The sequence below is a fragment of the Lineus longissimus genome, chromosome 2 (genome assembly GCF_910592395.1).
Source record: "Lineus longissimus chromosome 2, tnLinLong1.2, whole genome shotgun sequence".
Lineage (NCBI taxonomy): Eukaryota > Metazoa > Nemertea > Pilidiophora > Heteronemertea > Lineidae > Lineus > Lineus longissimus.
In genome coordinates, this window is record NC_088309.1 from 24,152,370 (window position 1) to 24,178,465 (window position 26,096).

The window sequence follows — 26,096 nt, forward strand, 5'->3', positions numbered from 1 at the left end:
TCTCCGAAGTTCATTCTGCGGCTTGTACATTCTACATGTAACACATAATTTAAAAAAAGTCGAAAAAGTGTGGTACTGTCCTTCATACCGAGAAGGGTGAACATATTAGCCTATATTGCTAGGTAGCCTAGCCGACATCCGCTTGCGGATTCGGGGTTTACCCCTCGCAGGGGAAAACCACCTTCGGCAAGTAAATGTTGCACAGACAATTTTCTTTTCTTAGTATGTTATCTGTTTCTGTGAATTGTTTACCGTTATCAAATTGGCTTCGTGTTTGTTATTACTGCTAAATGGGTCGCTGATAAGGAAGTCAATAGGCCTATATCACTTGAAAGAAAAAGTCGCGTTATAAAGAAAACGTCTCTTTTTTTCCCCACGTGTTATGATTATATCGAACTCTGGGAACCTATTCTAGGCCATCCATCAGCTATCCCAAGGGACTTGAAAGAAATAGTTGCGTTTTAAAGAAAACGTCGCGTTTTTTCCCCACGTGTTATGAATCGACCTCTGGGAACCTACTAGGCCATCCATCAGCTATTCCAAGGCATCCGAATGTCCCGCATCCAAACCTATACACTATACATGGGGGTACTCCGTACATGTCGTCTTTCTGCCATTCCGAACTTCAAGCCCTTTAACTTGGCTCTTACTGAGCTTATGCCCGGAGTAGATCCATTAGCCCGGGCAACTCCCCTAGAAACTGCACTGGCAACCGTCGGCAGTTCGGCGAAAAAGTAATAATGCACCAAGTTTTGTCTCAAAAAAACTATTTCGAATAAATACTCTTTCTATAGTTACTAAATAAGTTTTGTCTTGTTCCTTGCATCTAAAAGTAGGGCATTTCATATTGTAAAGAACCCAGCATCATCCAGGACAATACCCGGAACCTCATGGTCTTATACTCCTTTTAAATGTATTGTATAACTCTTAATAAGATGCCAAAACATTGGTGGTCAGGGTGCCCGGAGACAGTCCTGCAATTGGTCGTATCATGGACTTATATATCATACATTCGAAGTCCGTGTCAGGAGTTCCAGATACATACCGATATCACTGGAAGGACCGTCAGGAGCTTTGTGATTTATCGGGTATGACATGAACTATACATCCTAAAAATGTGACTCATATGCATATTATGAATGATACATAGTTATGGCCAGGTAAAATGGTAAGAGTTTTGTCGAAACATATTTCGAGGGAACTGAGTTCTGAATGCAAGGTCGCGGGAATTAATTGAAGATATCTTTTAGGGGAGTTACATTGTAAGAGAGGTTCATACATAACATGTGTCTCTAAGAGGATCTTGTGATAAAGTACAATCACATGCACATCACAAGTCGTAAACTTCATCATGATTTATATACATGTAAACTACTATTTACGGACTTATTGGTTGAAGATTCCTTTGGTGTATATAAATGAAAGTCATAATTTGAGTCTATCACAGATGTTGATACCGTGTACATTGTATTGCATATACCTTTTAATTACATACGCAATTGATTATCTAAAACTGTTATTTATCTCAAAACAAAAGACCTTCCTCGAAATAGGGTATAGTAAACAAGAAATTGAGGTAATTAGGCCAAATTATCTGACGACTTTGACTTTAAACTCTTGAACACATGTTTGAGTTCCTGGTAAATTTATGGTGACAAGAGATCCGGGATAATAATTTGCTGATAATAAAATATCGGTTATAAGAACTGGTCGGCGCAAGAACAATCACTTTATTTCGAACATTCGCGAACTTCACCTCTCTGGCGACACGGAGAAAAACTTCGCGTCTTGGTCTTCTTCTCTCTTCGGTCGCGTGCGCAACCTTCCCTTTGCCACATTTCGGAGCTCTGCAGCTATTTCTACCAACCAAAGCATCGACACTTCTATCCCGTATAGACCGCCAAGTCGAGATGCTGTTGTTCCGGGCATTGGGAGCCCTTTTTGCGGCAACTTTGGTAGCAGCTCAGGGGTAAGTACATTGTATAGCCTAATACATTATTTATACTCGACTTTTGTTCATATATACAATTACGTTTTCAGATTCAACAGCAAGGAACCCATCTCATTTCACGCACTTTGCAAAACGCATTTCACAATTATTAATTTTGTTCCATAGGCCTTTACATGGTACAGGTCTTCTGGATACCCAGACAGGGCCGGGGCTGAACTTACTCTTTGTCAGGTTGATTTGCAGAGATGGTACGAAACTGATTGGTTGCCCCTCGCCTATCACCTTCCTCAATCCATACTTGGATAACTATAGACTCTAAGATCGATTGCACGGGTTAAACTTCTTGTTGTTGATTTTTTTTACTAAAAATAAGGTACATGTAACAACCTTTTGAACTGACAATTTAGCCCGAATTTTCAAAGCGCTATATTGTCGGGGTGAGGTCTGGATGATTTTGGTGTACCGTCTAGGTCAATTTAATTATCATTTCAAAGATAATATTCTTCATGTGTTTAGGCCTATTATACTCTTTAATTTAGGCCATGGAAATGTCAAATGATATTCGCGACTCAAGTCTGAAAATCGGATGAAAAATCTCATCGTTGAAGGTGGTTGTATGGAAGTTTTCTACAAATTCCTGATATGCTGAGTACGTGTTGCCAGTTCTTATTGCCCGAATGAAGGTACACGTATTGTGGAAATCCATATTCGCTGAGGTACATTTTGTCCCGGAACGATGAGACTTAGAGCTGTTTAAGGGTTAAACGTAGGATCCTACAGCAATTAGAAATCAAAGTTGGGTCTCGCCAAATAAAAAAAAAAGAACTTCGTAGAAGAAATGCACCAGGAACAAGTTTCATTATCTTTTCTCCATTATTGTTTCAGGCCCACTATCTTCGTGGTGTTTCCAAATCTAATGAGGTTCGACTCGCTGGAGAAAGTGATGATAGACTACAGCGGCGGTGGCGCCCCAGTCCCCTGCATTGTGTCCCTTCAGAACTATCCTGACAGGGACAAGACGTTCTCAGTCAAGAACGTGATGGTAGCGCCTGGTAAGCTTATACACTCTTGAAAAAGAGTGTCGGGGCTTTGGAAAGGTTTTTGAGTTTGTGAAAAACCTCGAAGTGTTTGTGAAAAACCCTAAAACATTTTCAGGAGATCAAAAACCTTTATTTGTAAGAGTGTACCCGTGATGCGCCTTATCGTCGTCGTCGTCGTCGTCGTCGTCATCAGCATAGATTTACGGTTCTGTAACCGTTGCCGGCTTTATCCGCATAATTATATGCCGATTCGAAATAAACACAGCCACAGTAAGATGAATATTTCTTAGATAGACGATATTTCTATCGGTTGAAACAACACCACCTATTTTTTTAAATATATAGGGGCTTACTATTTTTTTCGATCGAACAGGACCTTTAAAGGCTCGGTGCGATGGCGCTGAAGACATCTTTACCTAATATAATTTTTCAGGTACCCAGACGCTGGCTTACGTGATGACGAGGCTGACAGATTTGGTACGAGGGTCCTTGTCGACCTTGAATTACGTCTTCGTGAAGGTTCAATGCAATCCTCTCAACTTCAACAGGGAAGCTGTGGTCCTCCTGACTGGTACCAAGGGGTACCTCTTTCTTCAAACAGACAAGCCTATCTACAAACCAAAGGAAGACGGTAGGTGGTTTTCTGCTGTCATGGTGTCCAGCTTGTTACGAAACTCTTATCGAATATTGAAGCATGTATCAGAATTGCAAGAACTGTTTTGCTAATTGATGTTCCGTGTGTATCCAGTGCGGAAAATCCTCTGATGGCCTTGATACGTGTATTGCGTCAGCGTCAGCCCGCCAAAAATACCGTGATGCCAATTTTGTATTGCAATATGCTTGAAGTGAACCATTTTATTTCCAGTGGCCATCCGAGCAATTTCACTCAACCCAGACTTGCTCCCGGCGAATACAAACTTTACTATGGATATCTTGGTATGTAAGATTTTAAACGGAGTCCATAACCTATTGACGACCTACTGATCCATGATTGATGAAACCGAGAAGAAAAAGACATCCAAATGGCGGCATTAGAAATACAATGTATTGCAGATCGGGTGGTCTTGTCAATTCCTTTCTTATGACATTTATCATCTAAAGTTGCAATTATAAAACTGCACAATTATGTAGGTATCGTCATACGGTGTCGGACAACTTTATAGAATGACATGGCTGTACAAAATGCTATGCACCATGATCTACAAATTGGATGGATCCATCCGTGACTATCCTTTGATTTCGTCAATTGAGTAAAACTATGACAATACAATTGAAACCCGGGTTAAAGTTGGTCTAAAAGCCAACCTTCTTAGTTCCCATGCCTTACCTCCGTACAAAGTAATCATTCATGTGTATTTATATCATTTTCAAAACTGTCTCATCATCAATCTTCAGAACCCTAACCAAACCATCTTCAAGCGATTCGAAGGCAATGCGATGAAAGGTTTCTTTTCCAAGAAGGTCAAGCTCCCAGATGTTACCATCCTTGGAAATTGGAGCGTCAGGGCATCGTACAAAAATAAGTTCCAGGTAGGGAGATTACAACATTCAGCGTTGAGGCACACTTGAGATAAGGAACCGTGCCTCGCTACAAGCTATGCACTCCGGATGCAGTCGACCAGCTCGTCCCTAAAGTACTTATTCTAAATGGGGATGATGAATCAAATACATCAGGAGTTTTTTCGAGCGAGTGTAATCACATCGCCCTAAAAAATGCATGCAGTGTTACTCGTACTTCCCAGTCAGTGGAGGAAAAATCATTTTCGATATCCAAGTCTTGGGAGACAAGTTCGGTCGCTTACGACTTAGGATTTTGTAAAAGGAACTTTCGCAATAATATGACTCCCTATTCCAATGATAATCATAATCTGAATACCATCTTTATCTTCAGGCTACATACATGTACATGTTTTATTTTTTCAGTCGAGCCCGGTTCGGAACATGCTCATTCGTAAGAAATCGCGTTGAGATGGGAAGCAAATAATGTAAAAATACAATAACCTTGAAATTAGCATTTTTTCGTTTTTTCAGCCCCAGGCATTGACCTCAGGTGTGGCCTTCGAAGTTAAAGAATATGGTAGGCGGATTTATCTAGACTTATAAACCCTATTCATCTATAATCCGTCCGTGATCGAGAGTTATGATGGTCGAATTTGAGATTTTGAGGCAATCCGTCATCATCAATATTATTTTTCCGGCATTCTGGTACCTTTGCCACCTTGGGCTGAAACGATTATCTAAATTTCAAATTTAACCATGGTCAAAGAAAAACACAACCCGTCCAAGATTTATTACTGAGCTCGTTTGAATACATTCGCCTCTTTCCGAAAGCAGCTTTTGAGACTTTCGGTTGCGTTTTAGACAATCATAAGTCCTCGACTCAACCATTGCGACGATTTCAGTGCCGAACAAGCATGATAGATGTTTTTATTTTATGACTACCATGTCGTTAATTTATATTTCTTTGTCACTTTTAGTTTTACCCACATTTTCGGTTGGCATCAAGACCCCAGATTACATCCTGCGTTCCGACATAGAAGTTCAGGTCACTGTCAAAGCCAAGTGAGTTTCTTACTCAAATAATCTCATTTAGCTGTGTGGATCCCCTGTTTCGTTGTTCTGAGCTCCGGCCGAAAATTGCCCAACTCCGGCCATAATGCACCAAACTCCAGCCATGGACCGCTACTCAAGCCAGAAAGGGGCTAATGCCGGCCATGATCGACCAAATTTTGTCCATAAAGGGCCAATCCACGGCCATAAGTGCAAAACTCCGGCCTTGAAGCGCATAACTCTGGCCATTGAGCGCCACGGAAGGGCCACTTCCGGCCATGATGGGCCGGCCAAATTCAGGCCACAGAATGCTAACTCCGGTCATGGAACGCCAAACTCCGGTCTTGAAGGGCAAAACTCAGGCCTTAAGGATTTGCTGTTTCTTTTTAACAACATTCACATCGTGCACAGTAACAGGAAAATTCAGGTGTACATATTACAGTTCGAGCAGAAAAGCAATCCAAACAAAAACTGAGTACATTTTTGATAGATCGCTCGATGACGTCAGTTGATATTAGTTTTCTCAGATTAATTGTTTTAAAATTTTCTTTTCTCACTAAGTTATGTTTACAAGGAAGAAGTTAAAGGACGAGTGACCATAGTGTTCTCTTTGGTTAAAAAGGACGGTAGTAGTCATACTATTGCCATAAAGACGCTCGGGGTAAGTTTAGAAAACCAGGGGAGTCTGAGTACACACAAATTTGCACCGCTACCTTATCATTCTCATCACAATACAACCCTTCTGCCATCTTAAACATTGTGACCCTCCAAACTGACATACTTAATTCAAGAGCGGTTCCCTAGAACAGGTTTAAACTACTGTGCCGTGGAAATTTGCAGGACAACGATAACTGTCAAAAGGGTAAAAGGAAAAATGTCTATCCGATGTGTAAACTTACAGTGTTGGCAATTATGTACACGTAAGATATATGTCAGTTGAGTAAAAAAGGACACGTGCATAAAAAAAGGCATGGCAACATGTACATGTAACTCCTTGAAATTCGAAAGTTCGTGTTCTAATTAAAAGTCTGTCGTTAACATAGCACACCCAATACTGCACAATCCTGGTTATGTTTTGATTCGCCATAGATTGGGAATTTATATGATTTTGAATTGAAATGACATGTTGGACAAGGGGAGGACTACCTTTCCGGTACTAGTTTGTTCTTAAAAAAATGCATTATTTTAAAAACTATCTGCTCTTTAGGATTTCGATGGTGAAAAAACGGTGGCTCTAGACAAGGCTGAATTTAGAGACAAGTGGTTCCCTGATGTAGGATCCCGGCTTGTTGTAGAAGCCACAGTGACCGAGGAGGCCTCCGGAAAGCAAGAGACAAACAGTGATAGTTCGGCGATGTTTGTGAACTCACCCTACGTGGTTTCATTTGACAGGACGACCAAGTACTTTAAACCTGGTTTACCATATAACTTGAAGGTGAGTGGTAATGGTGTGTCATTATCTAAATGTACAACATATACAAAAATTTAAATAGCAGTGATTTAAAGGCATTTTCGTGTTGGTTAAGGATTCGTATTGCTCGTCTCCAGATGGAAGGTCAAATTTCCGCGTCTCCTTTTGCTGCCACTCCACGCTACTTTACATGTATAAAAAAACCACACCAAAACGGTAGCATCACAGACCCTGTTCTATATAGACTTCAAAGAACTGCAAAGTCCTTTCTTCGAGGTCAGCGATCGGGCCTATAATATGCATACAAGTCATAGGCCTGATCATTGACTTTTATATTACTGTATTTTTTATGGAAGTCCGTGGTACCATACTGCATTTAAACCGGTGTAACATCTGTGGTTGTTTCCCATGTGTCAGTGTTTCCAAACAATAGGCAGCTAGAGAGACCATGACTTTTCAATAGGGGGAAACACAGAAAAACTTGTCAAGCTATCTTTTAGCGTTCCCAAACAATGAGGGGAAACACTCAAAAATAGAAACACTCAAAAACATTACACCGGGCCCAAATTGTAATATGCATCCTTTAAACCGGGCCCAAACTTTAATAGATATCTATCATTAGCATTGTTTGCCTTCCAGCTTTCCCTTAGGTATGCCAGTGGTGAAGTCGCTGCACACGTTGATATGCAAGTCTCCGCGACAGCAAAACAGACAGGCCGCAATGATCGGGTGAATGTCTTCCGGAACGATGCCGAGAGCGAGAGGTTCAAAACCGATGAGGAAGGCTGGAGGTTAATTACGTTGGACGTCCCTACCAATACGGAAGATCTCCGGATTAAGGTAAAAATTAACTAGAATTCTAGTACCACAGGAACGAACAAATTGATAAAACCAGAGTTTAACTAAATTCTGTCTATAAAACAAAAACGAAAATGTAACTACATGTACTAATTTGCAACAGGTTGGAGCCCATATATACATACAGTGGAACCTCGGTAACACGACCACTCATGGGACCGAGGTTGAATGGTCGCGTTATCGGGGTGGTCGCGTTAGCGAAGTTGAAAATCCGGGGACAAAATGCATGATTAAGTTTTCCCACCAAAATTGTTGAACTTTTTCATAAGTTCAAAATTATTTGGACTCTTCATATTTCAGTCAGTTCAAAATTTTGAAAAATTTTCAAAGTCAAAAAAGTTCTGGGACTGATGATGTTGGTTGATTTTGAGCAGGAAAAAAAACAGTGAAAAAAAATATTTGGACTTAGAAGTTTTTTTATCTTTCAGTCGCCGACCGGGGTTCCTCTGTAACTGAATCATGAGTTCCGAATTACTTATTTGTTCTTTAGTTGTATGATAAACTAATACACGCTATCATTCATATATGAAATGTTCTCCTCAGGTGGAAACTGATGACCCAGACATCGAGGCGACAGAGCAAGCAGAACGAGAAATTACGCTGAAACCGCAGAGCACATCACGAAATAACTTTCTGTCCATCCAGCTGATTAATAACCCCTCGAGAATCCCGGTAAGTTGATAGTTTGGTAGTCAACACCACGCAGATGAGATAATGTCGACAAGGTTCCTAGTGTCCATTCGCAACTGGGTAAAGGTCGTGCAAGGCCAAGGAACTCCAACCTTGCTTACAAAACGACTCTACAACAAGAACTACTTAACGGAATCGGTCGATCTTGGTATCAATCTTCTTCTAGAAAGATTCCCCATCCATTGCTGACAATGGTTTTAACCCCCTGGTAGTGGAAGTATCCGGTTGCGTTTTTTCTTGACCACCCTGTATACATCAAGACATCGAAAGCAATGGGAGTAATTTTTCCGCTATAAATATATTGTTTTTCAGGTTGATAGGAAGCTAAAAATCCGTGTTGACTTCACCGAAAATGTCAATAAACATGTCTCGTTTATGGTAAGTCTCTTTTTGTAGTCGGTGAAAAGGATGAGCCAGCATAGGTCCTATTGTGATGAAAAAGACAGACACCTATACATGTAGTGCGAGCTTTCGCATTGGGGTGTCCAGTTGCTGCATTGCAGCAAAAATAGAGATCATAATCTCGCCTCATATCTTTTTGACTGCAGCTATGAATTTAATATCATGGCCTGCAGGACGTCGGTATACCAATAATTGAAAATGCAATTCAGGAGGGGAATGATTATTTCTCTAAATGCGGAAATCGTTCAATTGGTTATCAATTTTAAAGGGAAAACATATATTTGATAATTTGAGCTACAACATACCGATACTGTATTCTCCTTTTAAACCGTGTACACCATTCCTTTTTAAGGTCCTTGCAAGAGGTAAAGTAGTCAGCATCCATTCCATGGCTGTTAATGGTTTATCCAAGCACGAAAACATTGACATTACCCCACAAATGGCACCACGAGCAAGGCTCGTTGTCTACTACGTCAGCAGTGGCAACCCAGCTGAAGTGATAGCTGATTCCCTCGTGATGGACGTTAGCAAAACATGCGAAGAGGAGCTGGAGTTGAGTCATGCTCTCGATGATGGTGAGGATTACAGGCCTGGAGAAAACGTGCAGTTGACCATCAAGTCCGCAGACGATTCGTGGGTATCAATCTTAGGCGTGGACAAGGCTGTTTACTTACTGAGTGAAAGGGACATTTTGAGTCGTGACAGGGTACGTATATACATCCCTCACATACAGATTCGCTTGTTCCTTGTCCATCGAAATCCAACGAAATACGTCTTCTTGACCCGAACGTTATCATAGATTCGACGTTCATTATGAACAATCAAGGTAACATTTCATGAATCTATCATTTGAAAGAAAAATAGCAATGGCCCTAAAACTGCCCCTTGTAGCATTCCAGGACCCAATTCTATGTACTATGCTAAATCACAGATTTTCGGTCCGCCTTTAGTTTATACGACATGCTTTCTGTGTTATGTTCCCACCAGTGACAGATACTGGTCTATGTTACCTCGAATCTGCAAATAGACTATGGTGTCAAGACCCGACGGTTACATGTTGACAGGCCAAATGACGAAAGCTGCCTTGGGATATTGCATGTGTTAGCTGACTGTCGGAGACCAAAACCGTGACCTTTACGAAATCACTTTTTTTCACCAGATGTTTAATACAATTATGGACCTGGATCTTGGTTGTGGTCCAGGAAGTGGAAGAAACGTCGGCGAAGTGTTCAGGGTAAGTATATAATGGGTTTCTTTTAAAATTCGGGCGGAACTTTCTTAAATCTGACATCCGTTATTATTTCTTGAGTTAACGTTTTCCATATGGCAAGATAGGATAAGCAAATAATATTCAGTGTGTTGATCTGTGGATCATTTTGATTATTCCAAAACATGGTTACATTGATGTGCTACAACGTTTCAGGATGCAGGCTTGTACGTCCTCACCAACAAGGTTAATGTAGCAACTCCCCGCCGTCTGTCCCCTGAATGTAAGCAGAAGATTAGGAAGCGCCGAGCAGTCGAACGAGTTCGAAGAGGAGTTAACAGTAATGACCGCATCATTGCCGCCTGTAAGTTATATGAGCATAACTGGTTACTCTAAGGGTATAGTAAATCAATAGATCAGCCGAATCACGGTTGCACTCTTCCCTCATCCAATGAACGATAATATTGATAGTACATGTAACTACACGTAATTATTGCTTGGATTTTGACTCTTATGCGCTTTTTTGTTTTTGATAGTAAATAGATACAGCGGAGGAAACCGAGCCTGCTGTGAAGCGGGTTTCGAACAACAAGTCCAGGGAGACCAGAGATCGTGCGTGGCGATCGCGCAGGCAAAAGGTTACGTCCATGCTGGTTGTAAAAATGCATTCCTCCATTGCTGTCGGCTAGAAAAAAGTACGTAAAAAGACCTCCTAGTGGTCCAAATATGTTTCATTGGGCATTTAAACATTCGTTTTTTGGGTCAAACACCAATTCATGAGTCTTGACATTAGAGTCCCCATTTACGAAAAACGCCCAGTTTTATGGAAAGCGTGATTGCGTATAATCTTGATCGAAATGGCAACTTTCCTTCTTGAAACCTCAGAGCCCTTTTTTGTGACCCAATCCTGTAATTGTTTTGAAGGCAAGCCCTTTGATACAGACTCTGGTCAGTGAAAGAACGCTAAGGCGTCATTGTTACTGATCTTTTTTCAGACGCAAACACGCCCAGGGGAAGAAGTGGGGCGGACGATGAGGAAGATATTAACGAGAATGACCTAGATATCGAGACACGAGAGGATTTCCCCGAGACTTGGATCAACGAATTATTTGAAATGCGGTATGTTGTGTAGCGATTCTTTCCCGGTGATTCTTTGTCGATGTTTTTAAATTACATGTACCGGTTGAGTCAATGCAAGTAGCCTACATGTATACATGTAGGTTTTCGATATTTCAGTACTATGGACTCTATGAGAGAGGAGGATAAGTGATTGTTACGTTAATGCTTGTCACGGTATCGCTGACAAAAACATTACTAATAAGATATTGTCACGGTATCGCTGACAAAAACATTACTAATAAGATATTGTCACGTTAACGCTGAAAATTATATTGATAGATTGTCACGTTAACGCTGACAATAACATTGATAGATTGTCACGTTAACGCTGACAAAACATAACTAATAAGAGATTGTCACGTTAACACCTGACAAAAACATTACTGATACATAGGCCTATAAGAGATTGACACGTTAACGGAAATATTTTCAGTATTGTGTATGATAAAATATCGTTAAGGTTTGCGCAGCTTATAACAGTCCCGTATCCTCTCTATGATTCCATGGCGTCGGTTGACCTTATACTTATTCACTTTCATTTTGGTGTTCCAGAGGCGACACAGACACGTTAGTGCGTGAATTGCCCGACTCTATTACCACCTGGGTGATATCCGGGGTTAGTGTGTCAGAATCCGCTGGAATGTGTGTCGCCAAGCCCATCAACGTTACCGCCAAAAAGGAATTCTTTGTCCATGCTGACCTGCCTTATGCTGCTGTCCGTGGAGAACAACTAGAGGTTAAAGCAACGGTGTATAACTTCGGCAGAAACCGAATAACCGTGAGCATAGTTTTTCAATGCTCTCAGTTCTCCCCTGAATGGATGTGCTCAGCGCGAAATCAGCTTTCAGAAGCTAGCAACAACTTTCAATTATGATTAGCGAGTGGAATAGAATAAAACTCAGTTAGACCAACTCTCCGGAAGTCGATCATCGTCTCGATTCTCCACGACCGTCGCTTTTGCATTCCAAATATTGAAATAATGTTTATTGGTCCCCATAACGACGATTTGTATTTTGCCTTTGTTTAAAAGTAGACCGGAGAAATTTTGTCTCACGCTGGACGAAAAGCAAGGGAGGAAGCAGCGCACTCGGCCCCAGTGAATTAAAATGCAGGCGGTCCAGATCGCACTAGCAGGTCAATTAATTTCTTATCATCTTCACTTACAGACCAATGTTTGGATGAAAGCCGACAGATCTAAATTGTGTTACGCTGGCAACAACAATGGTAGGACTAATAAGCAAAGGATCGTTCTGGAGCCAAAGACGGGAAAGAAAGTTACATTCCCGGTCGTCCCGCTACAGGTGAGCTTCTCGGAGGGGAAGAATTTGATAAACTAAATATGATACCTTTTATACCTCTTATATCTCATACCTGTAAAATTTTAATGAAGTTAAATGATCTCAGAAATTACGAATGACGGAGAAATTCTCGCAAGTATTGCCAGCGTTGCAAATTATCTGTCCGATAAGTAAAAGAAGAGAACGGGTATGGAAAAAAACATTTTGAGAACCAAACTCCTCAAAATTCCGTTCATCGAACTGATATTATTGCTTAGTCATTGACGGCTATAAAGATGTTGCTGAAGTAAGTAAACTTAAAGTATGCTGTGCTTGATAGTGAACCGAACAATAGATTGGACAATCGAATATTCCGGAGTCAGTATCCTATTATGTGACTGGGAGTTATCACCTCCCGTTGATAGGATGCCGGTGTATCACGGGTCACCTCGCAGCCAGGAATGCTGATACGTATTTATTGTCAGGAGTGATAGATCAATAAAATGCATGCAGAGTGAGGCGTCAGCCTTTTGAGAAATGAACCCATGCACGACCTCCTGATTATGAGCCCGACACACTATCCACTCTGCAGCTGATCTCCCTCATACAATACATAAACGTATGTGAGAAATCGTGTCATTAGATTTGTGCCCACATATCAGTTAACCTTACCTATTTTTTTGGTGGCAGGTTGGAGATATTGACATATCCGTCACGGCCATAACGCAATTTTCTGGTGACGAGGTCGTTAGGAAGCTGAAATCTGAGGTAAGTATACATGCATGAAAGGAATCCCATGGGGATAAATCAGATGGCCTCACAAAAATGTCACTTCGGTAGAATGTATAATATATCAGAACCACATAAACTATAATTCTCAATATTTTAGGCGCGTAATCAATCTTACGCAAAATACGTAAACTACAATTGTCGAAATTTTGGGGAACTTTAGGTTTGAATCAATCTTACGACATCGTTTGGGTGATGACTAGTTTAGGTAAGAAATTCCGGACATTGTTATTGTTATTGTAATTGACACGCTATGTAATTGACAATGTATGTTAGTGCATTTGTGATGCAGTGATAGCACAGATGTAGCGGTTTGTCATCAGAAACTTAGGGCGACATAATCTGGATGTTTTCCTTCGCCTACATGTACCGCTTATATCAGCATAACACTAACTTTAACGTTTTCAGCTCTTTACAGCTTTGATTCTTTGATAAAAATGTGAAGAGCTGAAAACGAGTTAAGGTGTCATGCATTAAATCTTCTCTTAGCCAAAAACACTGTCTTTTATTTATATCATTACTTCCCGGGCGCATGAGACTTTTCTTTTTTGAGTAACTTTATGGATTACCAGAGATTTTAGTTACATGAAAGATTACTATCGTTTATAAAATACGTATATCAATTCTGAATAAAAATATCTTAAAATTGATATTCCTGACACTTTGCGGTTTCCTATATACAGGCGGAAGGAGTGACGCGATACGCATCGTTCTCGACCCGACTCGACCCAGAGGGTAAAATGGGCGGATCAGGCAGTGGCGATGGTTCAGCCAAAGGTAGGTATATTCCTTCTATTTAGCCACGAAATCCATACCTGGCAACTTTGTTCTTTCCACGTTTGGAGTTGAACCGTTAAAGCACTGTGCAAACGAGCGATTTTATGTTGCTGCGACCTGCGGAAAATTGCTTGGATAAGCGGTAAGAAATCGCTCGTCTGCGGGTAAAACCGGATATCTTTTGGTTTGACGTTGATCGCAGGTTGTTCACAGATTCTTGACTCAGGTACCTGCGATGACCGCTGTGGACGAGATATTCTTGTACATGTAGCTTGTCGCAAGCATGATCGCAAGTCGCAGCAACGAAAACACGCTCGTTCCCAGGGCGCTTTAGTGACGCGCACAGTCCCAACATTTTGGTTACCGAAGCTCATTGATCAAGGACATAGTGTAATTTCTGAAAACAATATTTTAGATTAAATCTTAAATCTTTAGCGAATTCCTACTGATAAAACGCAATCTGCCAATGCTTCTCGGATGTCCTTAGATTCTGAATGGAACTTTCAATGTATTTATATATAAGCAGCTTTGGAGATAACATGGATTGCCGAAATCAGTGGGTAGGTATTCTGTCCCCTACACCTCAGCGTGCTTGTCAACTTAATACCCTTCATGTTCGTTTTTTTCAGTTGCGATTGATATACCTAATAAGCGCCAAACGATAGAGATCCCTCTCAAATTTCCGGCTGATGCCATTCCTGGAACCAAGATCTGCAGTGTTTCGATATCAGGTATGGTTAGCGTGAAGTAATCTCAGACTTCTGGTTGGTTTTTACTGTACTGTACCCCAGTAATGTGGGACGGCTTAACCTGCTGGCCATGGAGAAATTCCTTAATGGCCCAATGGTTGGCCCAATGGTTGGCCCAATGGTTGGCCCAATGGTTGGCACCTTGTCTCCAGAGTTGGAAGTTAAGCAACGTTGAACGCACCCGGATCACCCTAGGAGTGTACATCTATCATTCTCAATACACATTCCCTTATACATCCGCTGTGTTCTGTTATACCAAAATCAAGCTCGGGTTGTACATCCCCTAGCTGTCTTGTGTCATACCAGCCTGAGAATTACGCTCTGTTTTTGCATCCCCTGTGTTCTGTCATACCAGAATCAAGCTCGGTTTGTACATCCGCTAGCTGTGTTCTGTCACACAAGAAAGAATCATTCATATTCTTGGTCATGCTAACCAACTTAGCCCTGGCGGCAAGCTAGGTCGAATGAATATGTTCCCATTATTTTCCTTTCCCTGACATCTATAACTTTCCATACATGTTCCCCTCAGTTCTCTTTGCTCATCTGACATCTAGCATTCCCTTCTCTTCCCTTCCCTTCCCTTCCCTTCCCTTCCCTTTCTTTCTTTTACTTATCTGACATCTACCATGCTCAATACTTTTCCCTCATTTCCTTTTTCTCATCTGACATCTATCATTCTCTATACACATTTCCGTCCCTTCCTTCCACTTTACTCGGACGCCTATCATTCTCAATACACATTCCCTTATTTTATCTTTACTGGTCTGATACCTATCATCGTTGTATACAAGTTCCATTCCTTTCCCTTTACTCTAACATCTGTCATTCTCTTTACCCATTATTCTTCCTTCATTTTCCTTTAATTATCTGACAGACCTTCCACCCTACACGTTCATTTTGTTAATAACGGACAACGAACGCAAGAGCTAATTATTTTAAGATATCACTCTCTCTGCATTGACAACCGAGTGACAAATGACATGATGATATACTTTCATTTTTTAGGTTCTCTTCTTGGCCCTATGGTACCCTCACAAGACCTGAATATGGCAAGCAAGATCAGACAGCCCACGGGTTGTGGGGAACAGACCATGATATATATGGGTCCGTTAGTCTACACCACAAGATACATGCTCAGAACAAACACACTCACAGGGCAACTTGAACAAACTGCGTATAAACACATTTTGTCCGGTAAGTTCAATAACTCGTGGTCAGGGCATTTCGTGTCCAACAGTGAGTTTTTTATTAACCATGGAAGAACATGCTTTAAAATGCATAAGGAATTCGATACGAATTTGAATTTGAATCAAATTTCCTTGTGGCAGTCTCCTAAAGCCGAGTTCGTCTGCATCTCGAGGGTAGAGTAGGTGTGTCACATTGGATTTAATCATATAAAAAATAAACATGTCGTATTGGATTTACTGTCCCGTGATGATTGTAGAGGCGGTAAAGGCCTCGAAGTTCTGTTATCAATAAACAAACACGGTGGCCCTTGTTTATATGATTAAATGAAACACACTTTTTTGAATCTGAACTATCTTTTTTTCCCCCAGGATTCCGAAGGGAGCTGACCTACAAACACCCTGATGGTTCCTATGCTGCTTGGCAAAAGAGATCCAGTAGCGCATGGTACGTTTACGTAGAAAACCTGCATAAAAATCTTGATTTAAAAAAATCCTGTGAAGTATATATTTCATGTATAAATTGACAGCAACCCACTGCCCTTGTCACAATTTACGAGTCATCAGTTACGGATGAACCCTAATTGAACTTGACAAGAATACTTGGTCTTTAAGCAATATGTAAAAATCGCTATCAGTCATCCAGAACATTTTCCTTAGGAATGACAAAGTTCTTATTACCTGATATAAACAATGAAATTTCAATTCAACTGCATCCCTACAAAACGCTGATGGAATATGACATGACTGGACAGCATACCACGCTGGCACACATAGCCACTCTGTTTCCCATTGATCTCTGTGTGATATGGTGAATATGTCTTTTTTAGGTTAACTGCATTTGTGGCAAAAGTGTTTTGTCAGGCCAGTCAGTTCCCCAATGTCGGCAAGGAAGTGGCACCTCATGCTGTTGCAGCTATCAAATGGCTATTAGCAAATGCACAACGAGCGGATGGCAGCTTCTATGACCCCCAGCGAGTAATTCACGCGGACATGTTCGTATGTATATACTATACCCAAAATGGCTTTTGATTTTTAAAATAGTATGCATTGTCAAGCTCACCAACACCTTCATAGCAATCCAGCTACCTTGTCAAAATATTGCTATGAAAGCTTTGGTAAGCTTGACAATGTTTATGCTATTTCAAAGTTTAAAAAACACATATTGGTTTATAAACTGTCAGCATAGATGAGTTTTCACACAAGACTTCATTACTATCTCAATGTTACAAGATGTTTCAGAAGGGTAAAGTGAATGTTTATTTGATGACATGTACAAAATAGTTGTAATGGGGAAGATATCTGTCAGAAGAGTAAAATGAAGGAAGATGTTTATTTGATTACATGAACAATCACGTACTTGAAAAGGGAACATTGCGGGAAGTGTGAAAAGAAGGTAACACTAATGAAGGAAGATTGTTTTGAGCACATGCACATGAACGGAAAAAGTCATGATAAAGATATAATCTGTCTAATGAGTAAAAAGAAGGGAGGGCGTATGAAGAAGATATCCACTTCCATGTACAATGTAGAAGAAAGTGGAACATGTCAGATGACTGAAAGGAAGGGTGTAAATTTTGAAGGAAATTCCATGTAATCAGTCAGATTGGTCAAATAGGGAAGAGCATGTTCGGATAAGATATTTATTATGTTGTATGATCACGTTATCAGAAAGGAGGGAGTAGAATAAAGAGTAAAATGGACTGTAAAGATACAATTTGACTGTTGCCTTTTCTTTTTGATTAGTCTTTAGTAAATTTATTCATATTATTTCATTTGTCTATTTTTATGTTTTAGGGTCAGAACCTGAAGAATCCGGTCACATTTACAGCGTTTGTGGTGGAATCCATCTCCAAATGTGGCGCTGTGGTACGTTGCATGTCATGATATATCAAAACGAATTTGACAGGTTTAGAAAACTGATAGATAACATATATACAGTGTATTTATGCATGTAGTTATTTTGCATGAGTTGAATAGTTTTGATGACGACACCAACTGTGCTTATTTTGCAAAATAACATTGGTTGAATATCATAAACTGTATATTGCTGATACTGATATTCCTATTTTTCCAGGATGGTATTGATATCACATCAGGTAACATAGCCATAAAACTCCGTAGTGCTGTGGACTTCCTAGTGCGAAACCGGAACTCCCAGAATAAACCTTACGAACAAGCCATCCTGACCTACGCACTAGCTCTACAGAACAATCCACATCGTCATGCTGCTAACCTGAAACTTAGAGGAATGTCTAACATGGACCCAGGTAAGTTCGTCCCAAACATAGAAATTTTTTAACTTTTGAAAAAACTTTGATTGTGATTTGATCAACAAAAATGTGCAACAATTTAATTCTTGTCGGGAACATGAACTAAAGGTTTTTGAGTCGAAATTTTTACAGGTAATAAAAAAACATTCTCTAAAATTTAAACTACTTTTAAGGGTAAAAACAAAGAACTTAGGCTCTATCTTCATTCCTTCTTCAGTGACTGGTATGAGATACTGGAACCCTGACGGCACAGTCATTCCCGAGAACACCACACCAGCATGGTACAAAGTCAAGCCCTCAGCAAGCGCCATTGAGACAGCTTCATACGCCCTTCTTGCGCAGTTGGTGATAGGTGGCGGCGCAGAGGACTATTTCCAATATTCGGGCCCCATTGCTTCTTGGTTGATTCGCCAGAGAACAAAAACTGGAGCTTTTGTCTCAACCACGGTAAGAGTTTTACCGATACACACACGCCACACAATTAGTAGTTGAGGCAGAACGCAGTTTCCCCGCAGCATCGAATGCATTGGAAAACTATCTTTAGTGGAACTGGGCCTTTACGGTAATTTCGTTCATCTCTCAAACATGCCGTCGTTGCTTAGGTGCCAAACGGTTCTATTCGAGTACAATTAGTTATTACGACAACTATCATTTCATTGTAACAGCTATATCACTACAACTATACCTCATCTTGAGATTCAGGTTTTTTATACCCCTTTATTGTCATGTAAAACGTTTTTGAAATATCGAGTGGCGGAGTATATTGTAAACCACTGGAGCCAGGATGCAACTATACCTGTATCATTTCATTATATTGCTCATTGTTAAAAAGTTTTATGAAGAATCTAATAATGATATAACAAATCTAGAAATTACAGTATATACAATGTACATTGGGACTATCAACTATAGATTCTTTAATCCCTCCTTGGTACTCTATCCTAATACGGGTTTTTGTTCTATGTACGTGCTTATTTCTTCTTGCAGGATACTGTCATTGGGCTGGAGGCACTGAGTGACTATGCCCTGAGCGCGGACTCCAGGTGTGACCTTAACATGGCAGTACGAGTGATCTTAGGAAAGGACAAGAACCAGAATTTCCAACTAAGAAAGGCCAATGCTTATAACCCCTACACAATAACTGAGGTGAGTTGTATCCCTTGGCTTGATTTAATATATTCAAAATAACTTATGTCACCAACGCTGAGGCTATCCCCGTACATGTACATAGTCCCTTCCTTAAGACATAAGTATAGACAATATTGGAACACTGGATACCTCTCTGCTCTGTGAGGCCACTGAAATGGACAAATTGGTTTCGTCATTGCCTTCCTGTATTTCAATCTTGGTTTCTGAAGAAAATTGAAGTGAAAATATTCTGTCAGTCTGTTGGGCATTGAACCTTTCCAACATACATGTGTACTTACATATGGCTCATTCCAATATTAAGCACATACCCAACTGCGAAAAACAACATTTTTATCAATTTCTTTTTCTTTTGAAGGACCTCCCTATTGATGGAAAACTCTTCATGGAGGCTACTGGCACCGGTATTGGACAAGTACAAGTGGAGTGTCAATTTAACTCGCCAGAAAGAAAGGGAGAGGTTTGTACCTTTAACTTGAATGTGACCAGCGAGGAAGGCGAAGCACCGGTGGAGGAGTTGAATAATGAAATTGCGCAAGTGCAAGTTGACAGAAAAGCAGGAATTCAGTAAGTACAAGAAGAATATTGACATCAAGTTATTTGGCCGTGCTCAATTCCGACTCGATTCAGCATAAAAAACATGGGCTATATCCGTGGCAGAGGATAAAGATTCAGCTAATGATTGAGTCATGTACAACTTATACGAAGTGGACTCATTAACACTAAATACAGGTTGTTTCAAGGATGAAGTGAGAAATTTCTGCATGGTCGAGAAAGTGTAACATTACACTGCCTGTAACATATTTTATATATTTGTAAATTTATTTGGTTCTTTGTTATTACTCAATTGCAGACGTGGCGACGTTGGTGCAGCAGTGAAAAAGTTTGTTAATGAAATCAATATCGAATTCAGGTGAGATTAATTTGTAATTAATTGGTATCAAAATAATGGCTGTTGAATGAGTAAGAAGAAGAGAACATGTATGGAGAAAGATATATGTTCAGAGTAAAAATGGAACGTTTGGAGAAATATGGCTGTCAGATTGATAAAAAGCGACGCATATGGAGGAAGATAGCTGTCGGATAAGTAAAGAAAGGAATGTATGGAGAAGATAGCTGTTAGATTAGTTGACAGATAAAAGGGGAACATGAATGGAGCTGCCATGAGAGTGCACGAGCAGGCCTAGAGAATGATTTCCGTCAGAGGAATACAAATAAAAAGAAGGTGACTTTTATGGAAATTAATATCTGTCAGATTATTAAAAGACCAAAACAAAAGATGTGTTTGGAATAAAATAAATGTCGGAACAAAATAAATGTCCGATTTGTTTGCCTTGCACGTTTATGATTTTCCTGATGACATAGATTGTACATTGTGTCCTGTTTCTTTTTCAGCTATATCGGTACAGGGCCGAAAGTTGGGATGTCTATATTGGATGTAACACTATTTAGTGGATTCAGTCCTGTGCTAATTGATCTAATAGACGTAAGTACAAGTGAAGGATACCAATTAATATTAAAGATTAACAAGGACGAAAAGTCATAACTAAAAGGTGTTGTCGTATAATGTTTATTGCTTTCATTTAACAGTGAAGATAACACTGTTACAAAAACAAAAGCATGATATGACATAAAATCGAACTTCGACAAATGAATGCACACTAACAAATATAATTTTGACCGGGTCTATTTGGCAAGCCGCTCGCCGAACAGGCATCTTTTTTTGTCCTGTTTGGAGAGCCGCTTGCCAAACAGCACTAAAAAAAGCCACCCTATACGGCCAGCCGGGCTTGCCAAACAGGTAAAAATCTACCCTGTTTGGCGAGCTGGAGACTTTACTTTAATATTAATGAATTCGGCTCTCCATTCAGGACAAGAAAAAGTCGCTGTTTGGTAAGTCGGGCTTGCCAAATAGTCACTTCCTATAATTTTTTGACAAACTCTCATATTTACATTGTAATATGCGTATTAGGATGTTATGGTGTTACCCGCCATGACTATTCGAACTCATGCATATTTCAAAGTGTTTTTATTCTTGCTGAGCGTGATTTTCCAATAACCTTACCTTTCTTTTAAATCAGTAAACTCATTTTTCAGCTGGTTAGAAAAGGTAAAATCGATCGATACGAAGTAGCATCATCCACTGTTTTGATGTATATTGGAGAAGTGAAGAAAGGGGTGCCAACTACGGTGACCTTCCGTGCCACGCAAGACCAAATCGTCAAGGATGTGCAGCCTGCAGCCGTCAAACTTTATGACTACTATGAGCCAGGTACACTTTGAGCCATTATACCAAGATACAGAAGAAAACATATTTCCCTAAAAGAAAAAGGAAAAATGTAGTTATGTTACTTCGAACCAGGAATATAACATAACTATATTCTAAGAACTGATATAAAAACTAGTCACTTTCCCATTCCGTATGGTTGTGTTGAACAAACTTCTTTTTTTGCAATTTCAATGAGCAATAACATTGCATAGTTTCTTGCAATAATTTAGAAAAGAATGTTTACATTGTGTTCGAACATTTTAAGTATTTACAAGTTGTTGGAAATGATGACGACCACCTCAGTACATATATAGTTTTTGCAAGTTTCTTACAACAATGATGAACGATAGCCGGCATTACGTATACATGTACATTGTTTTTGCAATTTTTCCATTTTGTTTCAGACCAACACTACTGTACCAAGTTCTACCATCCCAAGCAGAATAGTCCACTCCTGGCCACAATATGTGACAAGAATGACGAAGGACGGAAGGTGTGCCAGTGTGCGGCCTGTGAGTTCATTTTTACATGAAACTTCTGTGGTCTACGATTTGATAAAATCCAGCTTCCGTAATCAGTGTGGAGCTATGTTGATTAAGTTGATTTTATTCAATGTTTTTGGAATAAAATTTGGCGTTCCCTGACCTCACTACTAAAATATTTCCAGCATTTGTCAGAACAGTGATATTGTACATAAAAGTTGATTTTTTGCTCTATATCTACATGTATTTTTAACAGCCGCATGTACTGACTTCTGGGGTTTCAAGCTGCCAGGAAAGGGACGACCCCACCTAAAGACAAAGGTAGAACTCGAGAATGATGCCTGCAACATCTATGAGTATGGTACGTATGGCAGACTGCATGAACTATTAAGCCGGTGCTAACTACCATTTATTGGAACCAATTAAAGCATCCATTTACAATATGATACTGATATGAATTACAGCAGTTTATAAGACATCATCTCGAGGACATCTTGTGGCTTTGAGAAATAGTTCAACAAATCATCGTGTAAGCTTTGTTTATTGGTTTGACACATGCTCTATTATTTCATTGGTCGCATTGTGCCTGTATATAGTTGTAATATTTGCCTGATACTGAATAGAAATAAAAATTATTATAAACGATTCACCATTCCATTGCAGCCGTCAAGATCAATGCTGGGCCAACTGAGATCAGCGGAGTTCTGTCCAAAATGGAAGCAACTGTCGAACTCAACATTAAAGCCGGTAGGTTATCTTCAGAGTGAACTGATATATACCTCTGGAACGTCAGTGGAACTGACAAAATTGATGATACCAATCGAGAGTTTGATTGCTCAAGTGAAAAGCGCTATGGGTGACTTAAGTTTTATGGGTTTGTTTTTATTTATAGGGACCATCGTGTATTCAAACAATGACAAAATAGAGTTTGTCTGGAACGAGAAATGTGAGAATCCCTCATTCACGGCCGGAACGTCATATCTTGTGATGGGAAAAGATGGTGCTGAATATGTGGATCAAAATGGAAGGGGAGCGTAAGTAATATATATATATATATATATATATATGCGTATACACACATGTATAGAGGTTATTTTGAGTGCAAACCAGGTCAGTAAGAGGAAGGGCACATGTATGGAAAAGGACGATTTCGTTGGTGTGCAAGTGCAACACCCTATGTCACCATGGATTGGCCTATGGATTGGTGAAATTCTTCTAACCATTAAAGAAACTCATGACAAATGCAAGTTTACCGACTATAGCATCAGTAAATCTATTTTAGCCCTCCACCGACAACTTCCTGTGATTTATTATATGTACGAATTGGTTCGTTAGTTCAATTGTTAATTTCTTTTCCTTACAGAATGCGATATGTGTTGGATTCGACAAGTCACGTAGTCAAATGGTACGGAGCACAGGACAAACCAAGATATAATCGGGCATTGAACACGTTCGCCAACAAGCTCATTCAAGAAGGCTGTGGACAGTAGCCATTGGATTTGGAAGACTTTGACAAACGGATCAGGCCAAATGTTTCCGCCAAATGTTGACAATATGTGTATTCAATCATGTGCCCTGATTATCTATTATATACATAATGGACTTGGGAAAACTTATTAATAAGAAAAATATATTGAAAGTGAGTGTGCGAGGCGAGGGATATTCCCATGATATTCCTGAAATGTTGCGCAGAATCTTAGATCTTATTGTTAGTACCAATGCCAATTTGTTAACTTTAAAGGTATGTACTAAGGCTGGTGTTACCTGTGCCATGGCCAAATCATGTTATTCACTATCGAAACACTAATGATTGCTGTTCCCGGTTTTTTCTTTCCAAAAAGAAGCAAGTTTCATAAGTGCAGGACAGGTGTGAAGTTAAACATTGACTATTTCGTGCTAGAGGGAGAGAGAGAGAGAGAGAGAGCCTAGGCTGTCTCTGACAAGTATTATGTCGCCCAACCCGAATGCTTCATTTGTACATTTATACCAGTAATAAAATTGATAATTAGTCAAGAGTGACGAATTCAATACAAGGTTCTCATGTTTGCTTTTAAAGCAATCTATGGACTGGTTCCATCTTATATTTCCGAGCTCATTGTCGCGCAGTCTCACTCGTTTGACCTGCGATCGCGGGGGTGTGTCAGGCTGCGGGTGAGTCCAAAGCCGGTTGTACCATCATACGGTGACCGGGCTTTCTCTCTCGCAGCCCCACAGCTCTGGAATGCTCTACCCGAGCGACTGAGATTGTGCGACAACCTTAGCTCGTTCAGAGTCCTTCTGAAAACCCACCTCTTTCGGGAGGCCTTTGGATGAGTTGGGGTTTTCCATTGTAAAGCGCATTGAGCGGACATGTATACATGTATATATATATATATGAATCTATAAGTTCAGCCTCCTGCATGGTGATGAGATGCACTCGGTTGGTTCAGCCAAACAAGATCAAAAGCGACATTCTTACCCACGCTGGATGTCAGTGGAGAAATCTGTAAATGGTTAGCCAACTCTCCCAGTTTTACCACCTAACTAAGCGGATGCAAACGCTTGAAACGCTTCAAGTGGCTCATTCTTTGCTCTTTACTTTTCTTGTCACTAAGTTGCATTTTCTGTGCGAACCCACCAAAAACTCGGTTCCAGGGATGCTGACCTTCCTCATCTCTCTCATCATGTTGTCAACACGGTGGAGCAGCCAGGACTGATTCGGCCTGGCTGTGACTTCCTCATCTCTCTCACCATGTTGACAACTTGGCAGAGCAGCCAAGACTGATTTGGCCTGGCTGTGACTGTCTCATCTCTCTCATCATAATTATTGTCAACACGGTGGAGCAGCCAGAACTGATTCGGCCTGGCTGTGACTGTCTCATCTCTCTCGCCATATTAACAACTAGACAATGCGGCGAAGATTGATGTGGCCTGGCTGTGACTGTCTCATCACTCGCATCATGTTGTCAGTACGGTGGAGCAGCCAGGATTGATTCGGCCTGGCTGTGACTTCCTCACCTCTCTCATCATGTTGTCAGCACGGTGGAGCAGCCAGGATTGATTCGGCCTGGCTGTGACTTCCTCATCTCTCTCATCATGTTGTCAACACGGTGGAGCAGCCAGGACTGATTCGGCCTGGCTGTGACTGCCTCATCTCTCTCACCATGTTGACAACTTGGCAGAGCAGCCAAGACTGATTTGGCCTGGCTGTGACTGTCTCATCTCTTTCACCATAATTATTGTCAACACGGTGGAGCAGCCAGAACTGATTCGGCCTGGCTCTGACTGTCTCATCTCTCTCGCCTTATTAACAACTAGGCAGTGCGGCGAAGATTGATGCGGCCTGGCTGTGACTGTCTCATCACACGCATCATGTTGTCAACACGGTGGAGCAGCCAGGACTGATTCGGCCTGGCTGTGACTTCCTCATCTCTCTCACCATGTTGACAACTTGGCAGAGCAGCCAAGACTTTTTTTGCCTGGCTGTGACTGTCTCATCTCTCTCATCATGTTGTCAGCACGATGGAGGAGCCAGGACTGTCAAACAGTTGTGTGAGCTCACTAGAGCTTGCACTTACATAATAGTGTAAAACTAAAATTTATATGATATATATGTATATAAAACCGTCATCGGATGCGCATCCGATATGCCACGAGATCCTTCACCGTCAATTCCCTTACCGTCTTCGGATGCGCATTCGATATGCCACGAGATCCTTCACCGTCAATTCCCTTACCGTCTTCGGATCCGATATGCCACGAGATCCTTCACCGTCAATTCCCTTACCGTCTTCGGATGCGCATCCGATATGCCACGAGATCCTTTACCGTCAATTTCTTTACCGTCATCGGATGCGCATCTGATATGCCACGAGATCCTTCACCGTCAATTCCCTTACCGTCTTCGGATGCGCATCCGATATGCCACGAGATCCTTCACCGT

At 40.7% G+C, this 26,096-nt stretch overlaps 1 protein-coding gene across 1 annotated transcript; it reads left to right on the forward strand.

Annotated features, from left to right (window-relative positions):
* Positions 1–1,722: 1,722 nt before the first annotated feature.
* LOC135483162 (complement C3-like) lies at positions 1,723–24,207 on the forward strand. Its single transcript, XM_064763778.1, has 38 exons — positions 1,723–1,969; positions 2,837–3,003; positions 3,425–3,622; positions 3,857–3,927; positions 4,387–4,521; positions 5,023–5,068; positions 5,469–5,553; positions 6,103–6,202; positions 6,749–6,976; positions 7,592–7,792; positions 8,354–8,482; positions 8,813–8,878; positions 9,255–9,608; positions 10,062–10,136; positions 10,326–10,473; positions 10,646–10,804; positions 11,105–11,228; positions 11,781–12,006; positions 12,395–12,529; positions 13,196–13,273; positions 13,978–14,071; positions 14,701–14,802; positions 15,826–16,014; positions 16,377–16,452; positions 16,835–17,003; positions 17,802–17,873; positions 18,082–18,274; positions 18,495–18,724; positions 19,265–19,423; positions 19,782–19,990; positions 20,277–20,336; positions 20,819–20,909; positions 21,521–21,695; positions 22,097–22,204; positions 22,431–22,535; positions 22,838–22,921; positions 23,067–23,208; positions 23,538–24,207. Exons 1-38 carry the CDS (start codon positions 1,911–1,913, stop codon positions 23,662–23,664), a joined length of 5,169 nt encoding a protein of 1,722 aa, XP_064619848.1. The 5' UTR covers positions 1,723–1,910; the 3' UTR covers positions 23,665–24,207.
* Positions 24,208–26,096: the final 1,889 nt, after the last annotated feature.

Excerpts from the sequence above, each read along its gene's own strand:
- LOC135483162 (XM_064763778.1), top strand. The coding sequence starts at position 1,911 with ATGCTGTTGTTCCGGGCATTGGGAGCCCTTTTTGCGGCAACTTTGGTA. Across the intron at positions 3,004-3,424 it reads GAACGTGATGGTAGCGCCTG|GTACCCAGACGCTGGCTTAC; the intron begins GTAAGCTTATAC and ends ATAATTTTTCAG. Across the intron at positions 10,137-10,325 it reads ACGTCGGCGAAGTGTTCAGG|GATGCAGGCTTGTACGTCCT; the intron begins GTAAGTATATAA and ends ACAACGTTTCAG.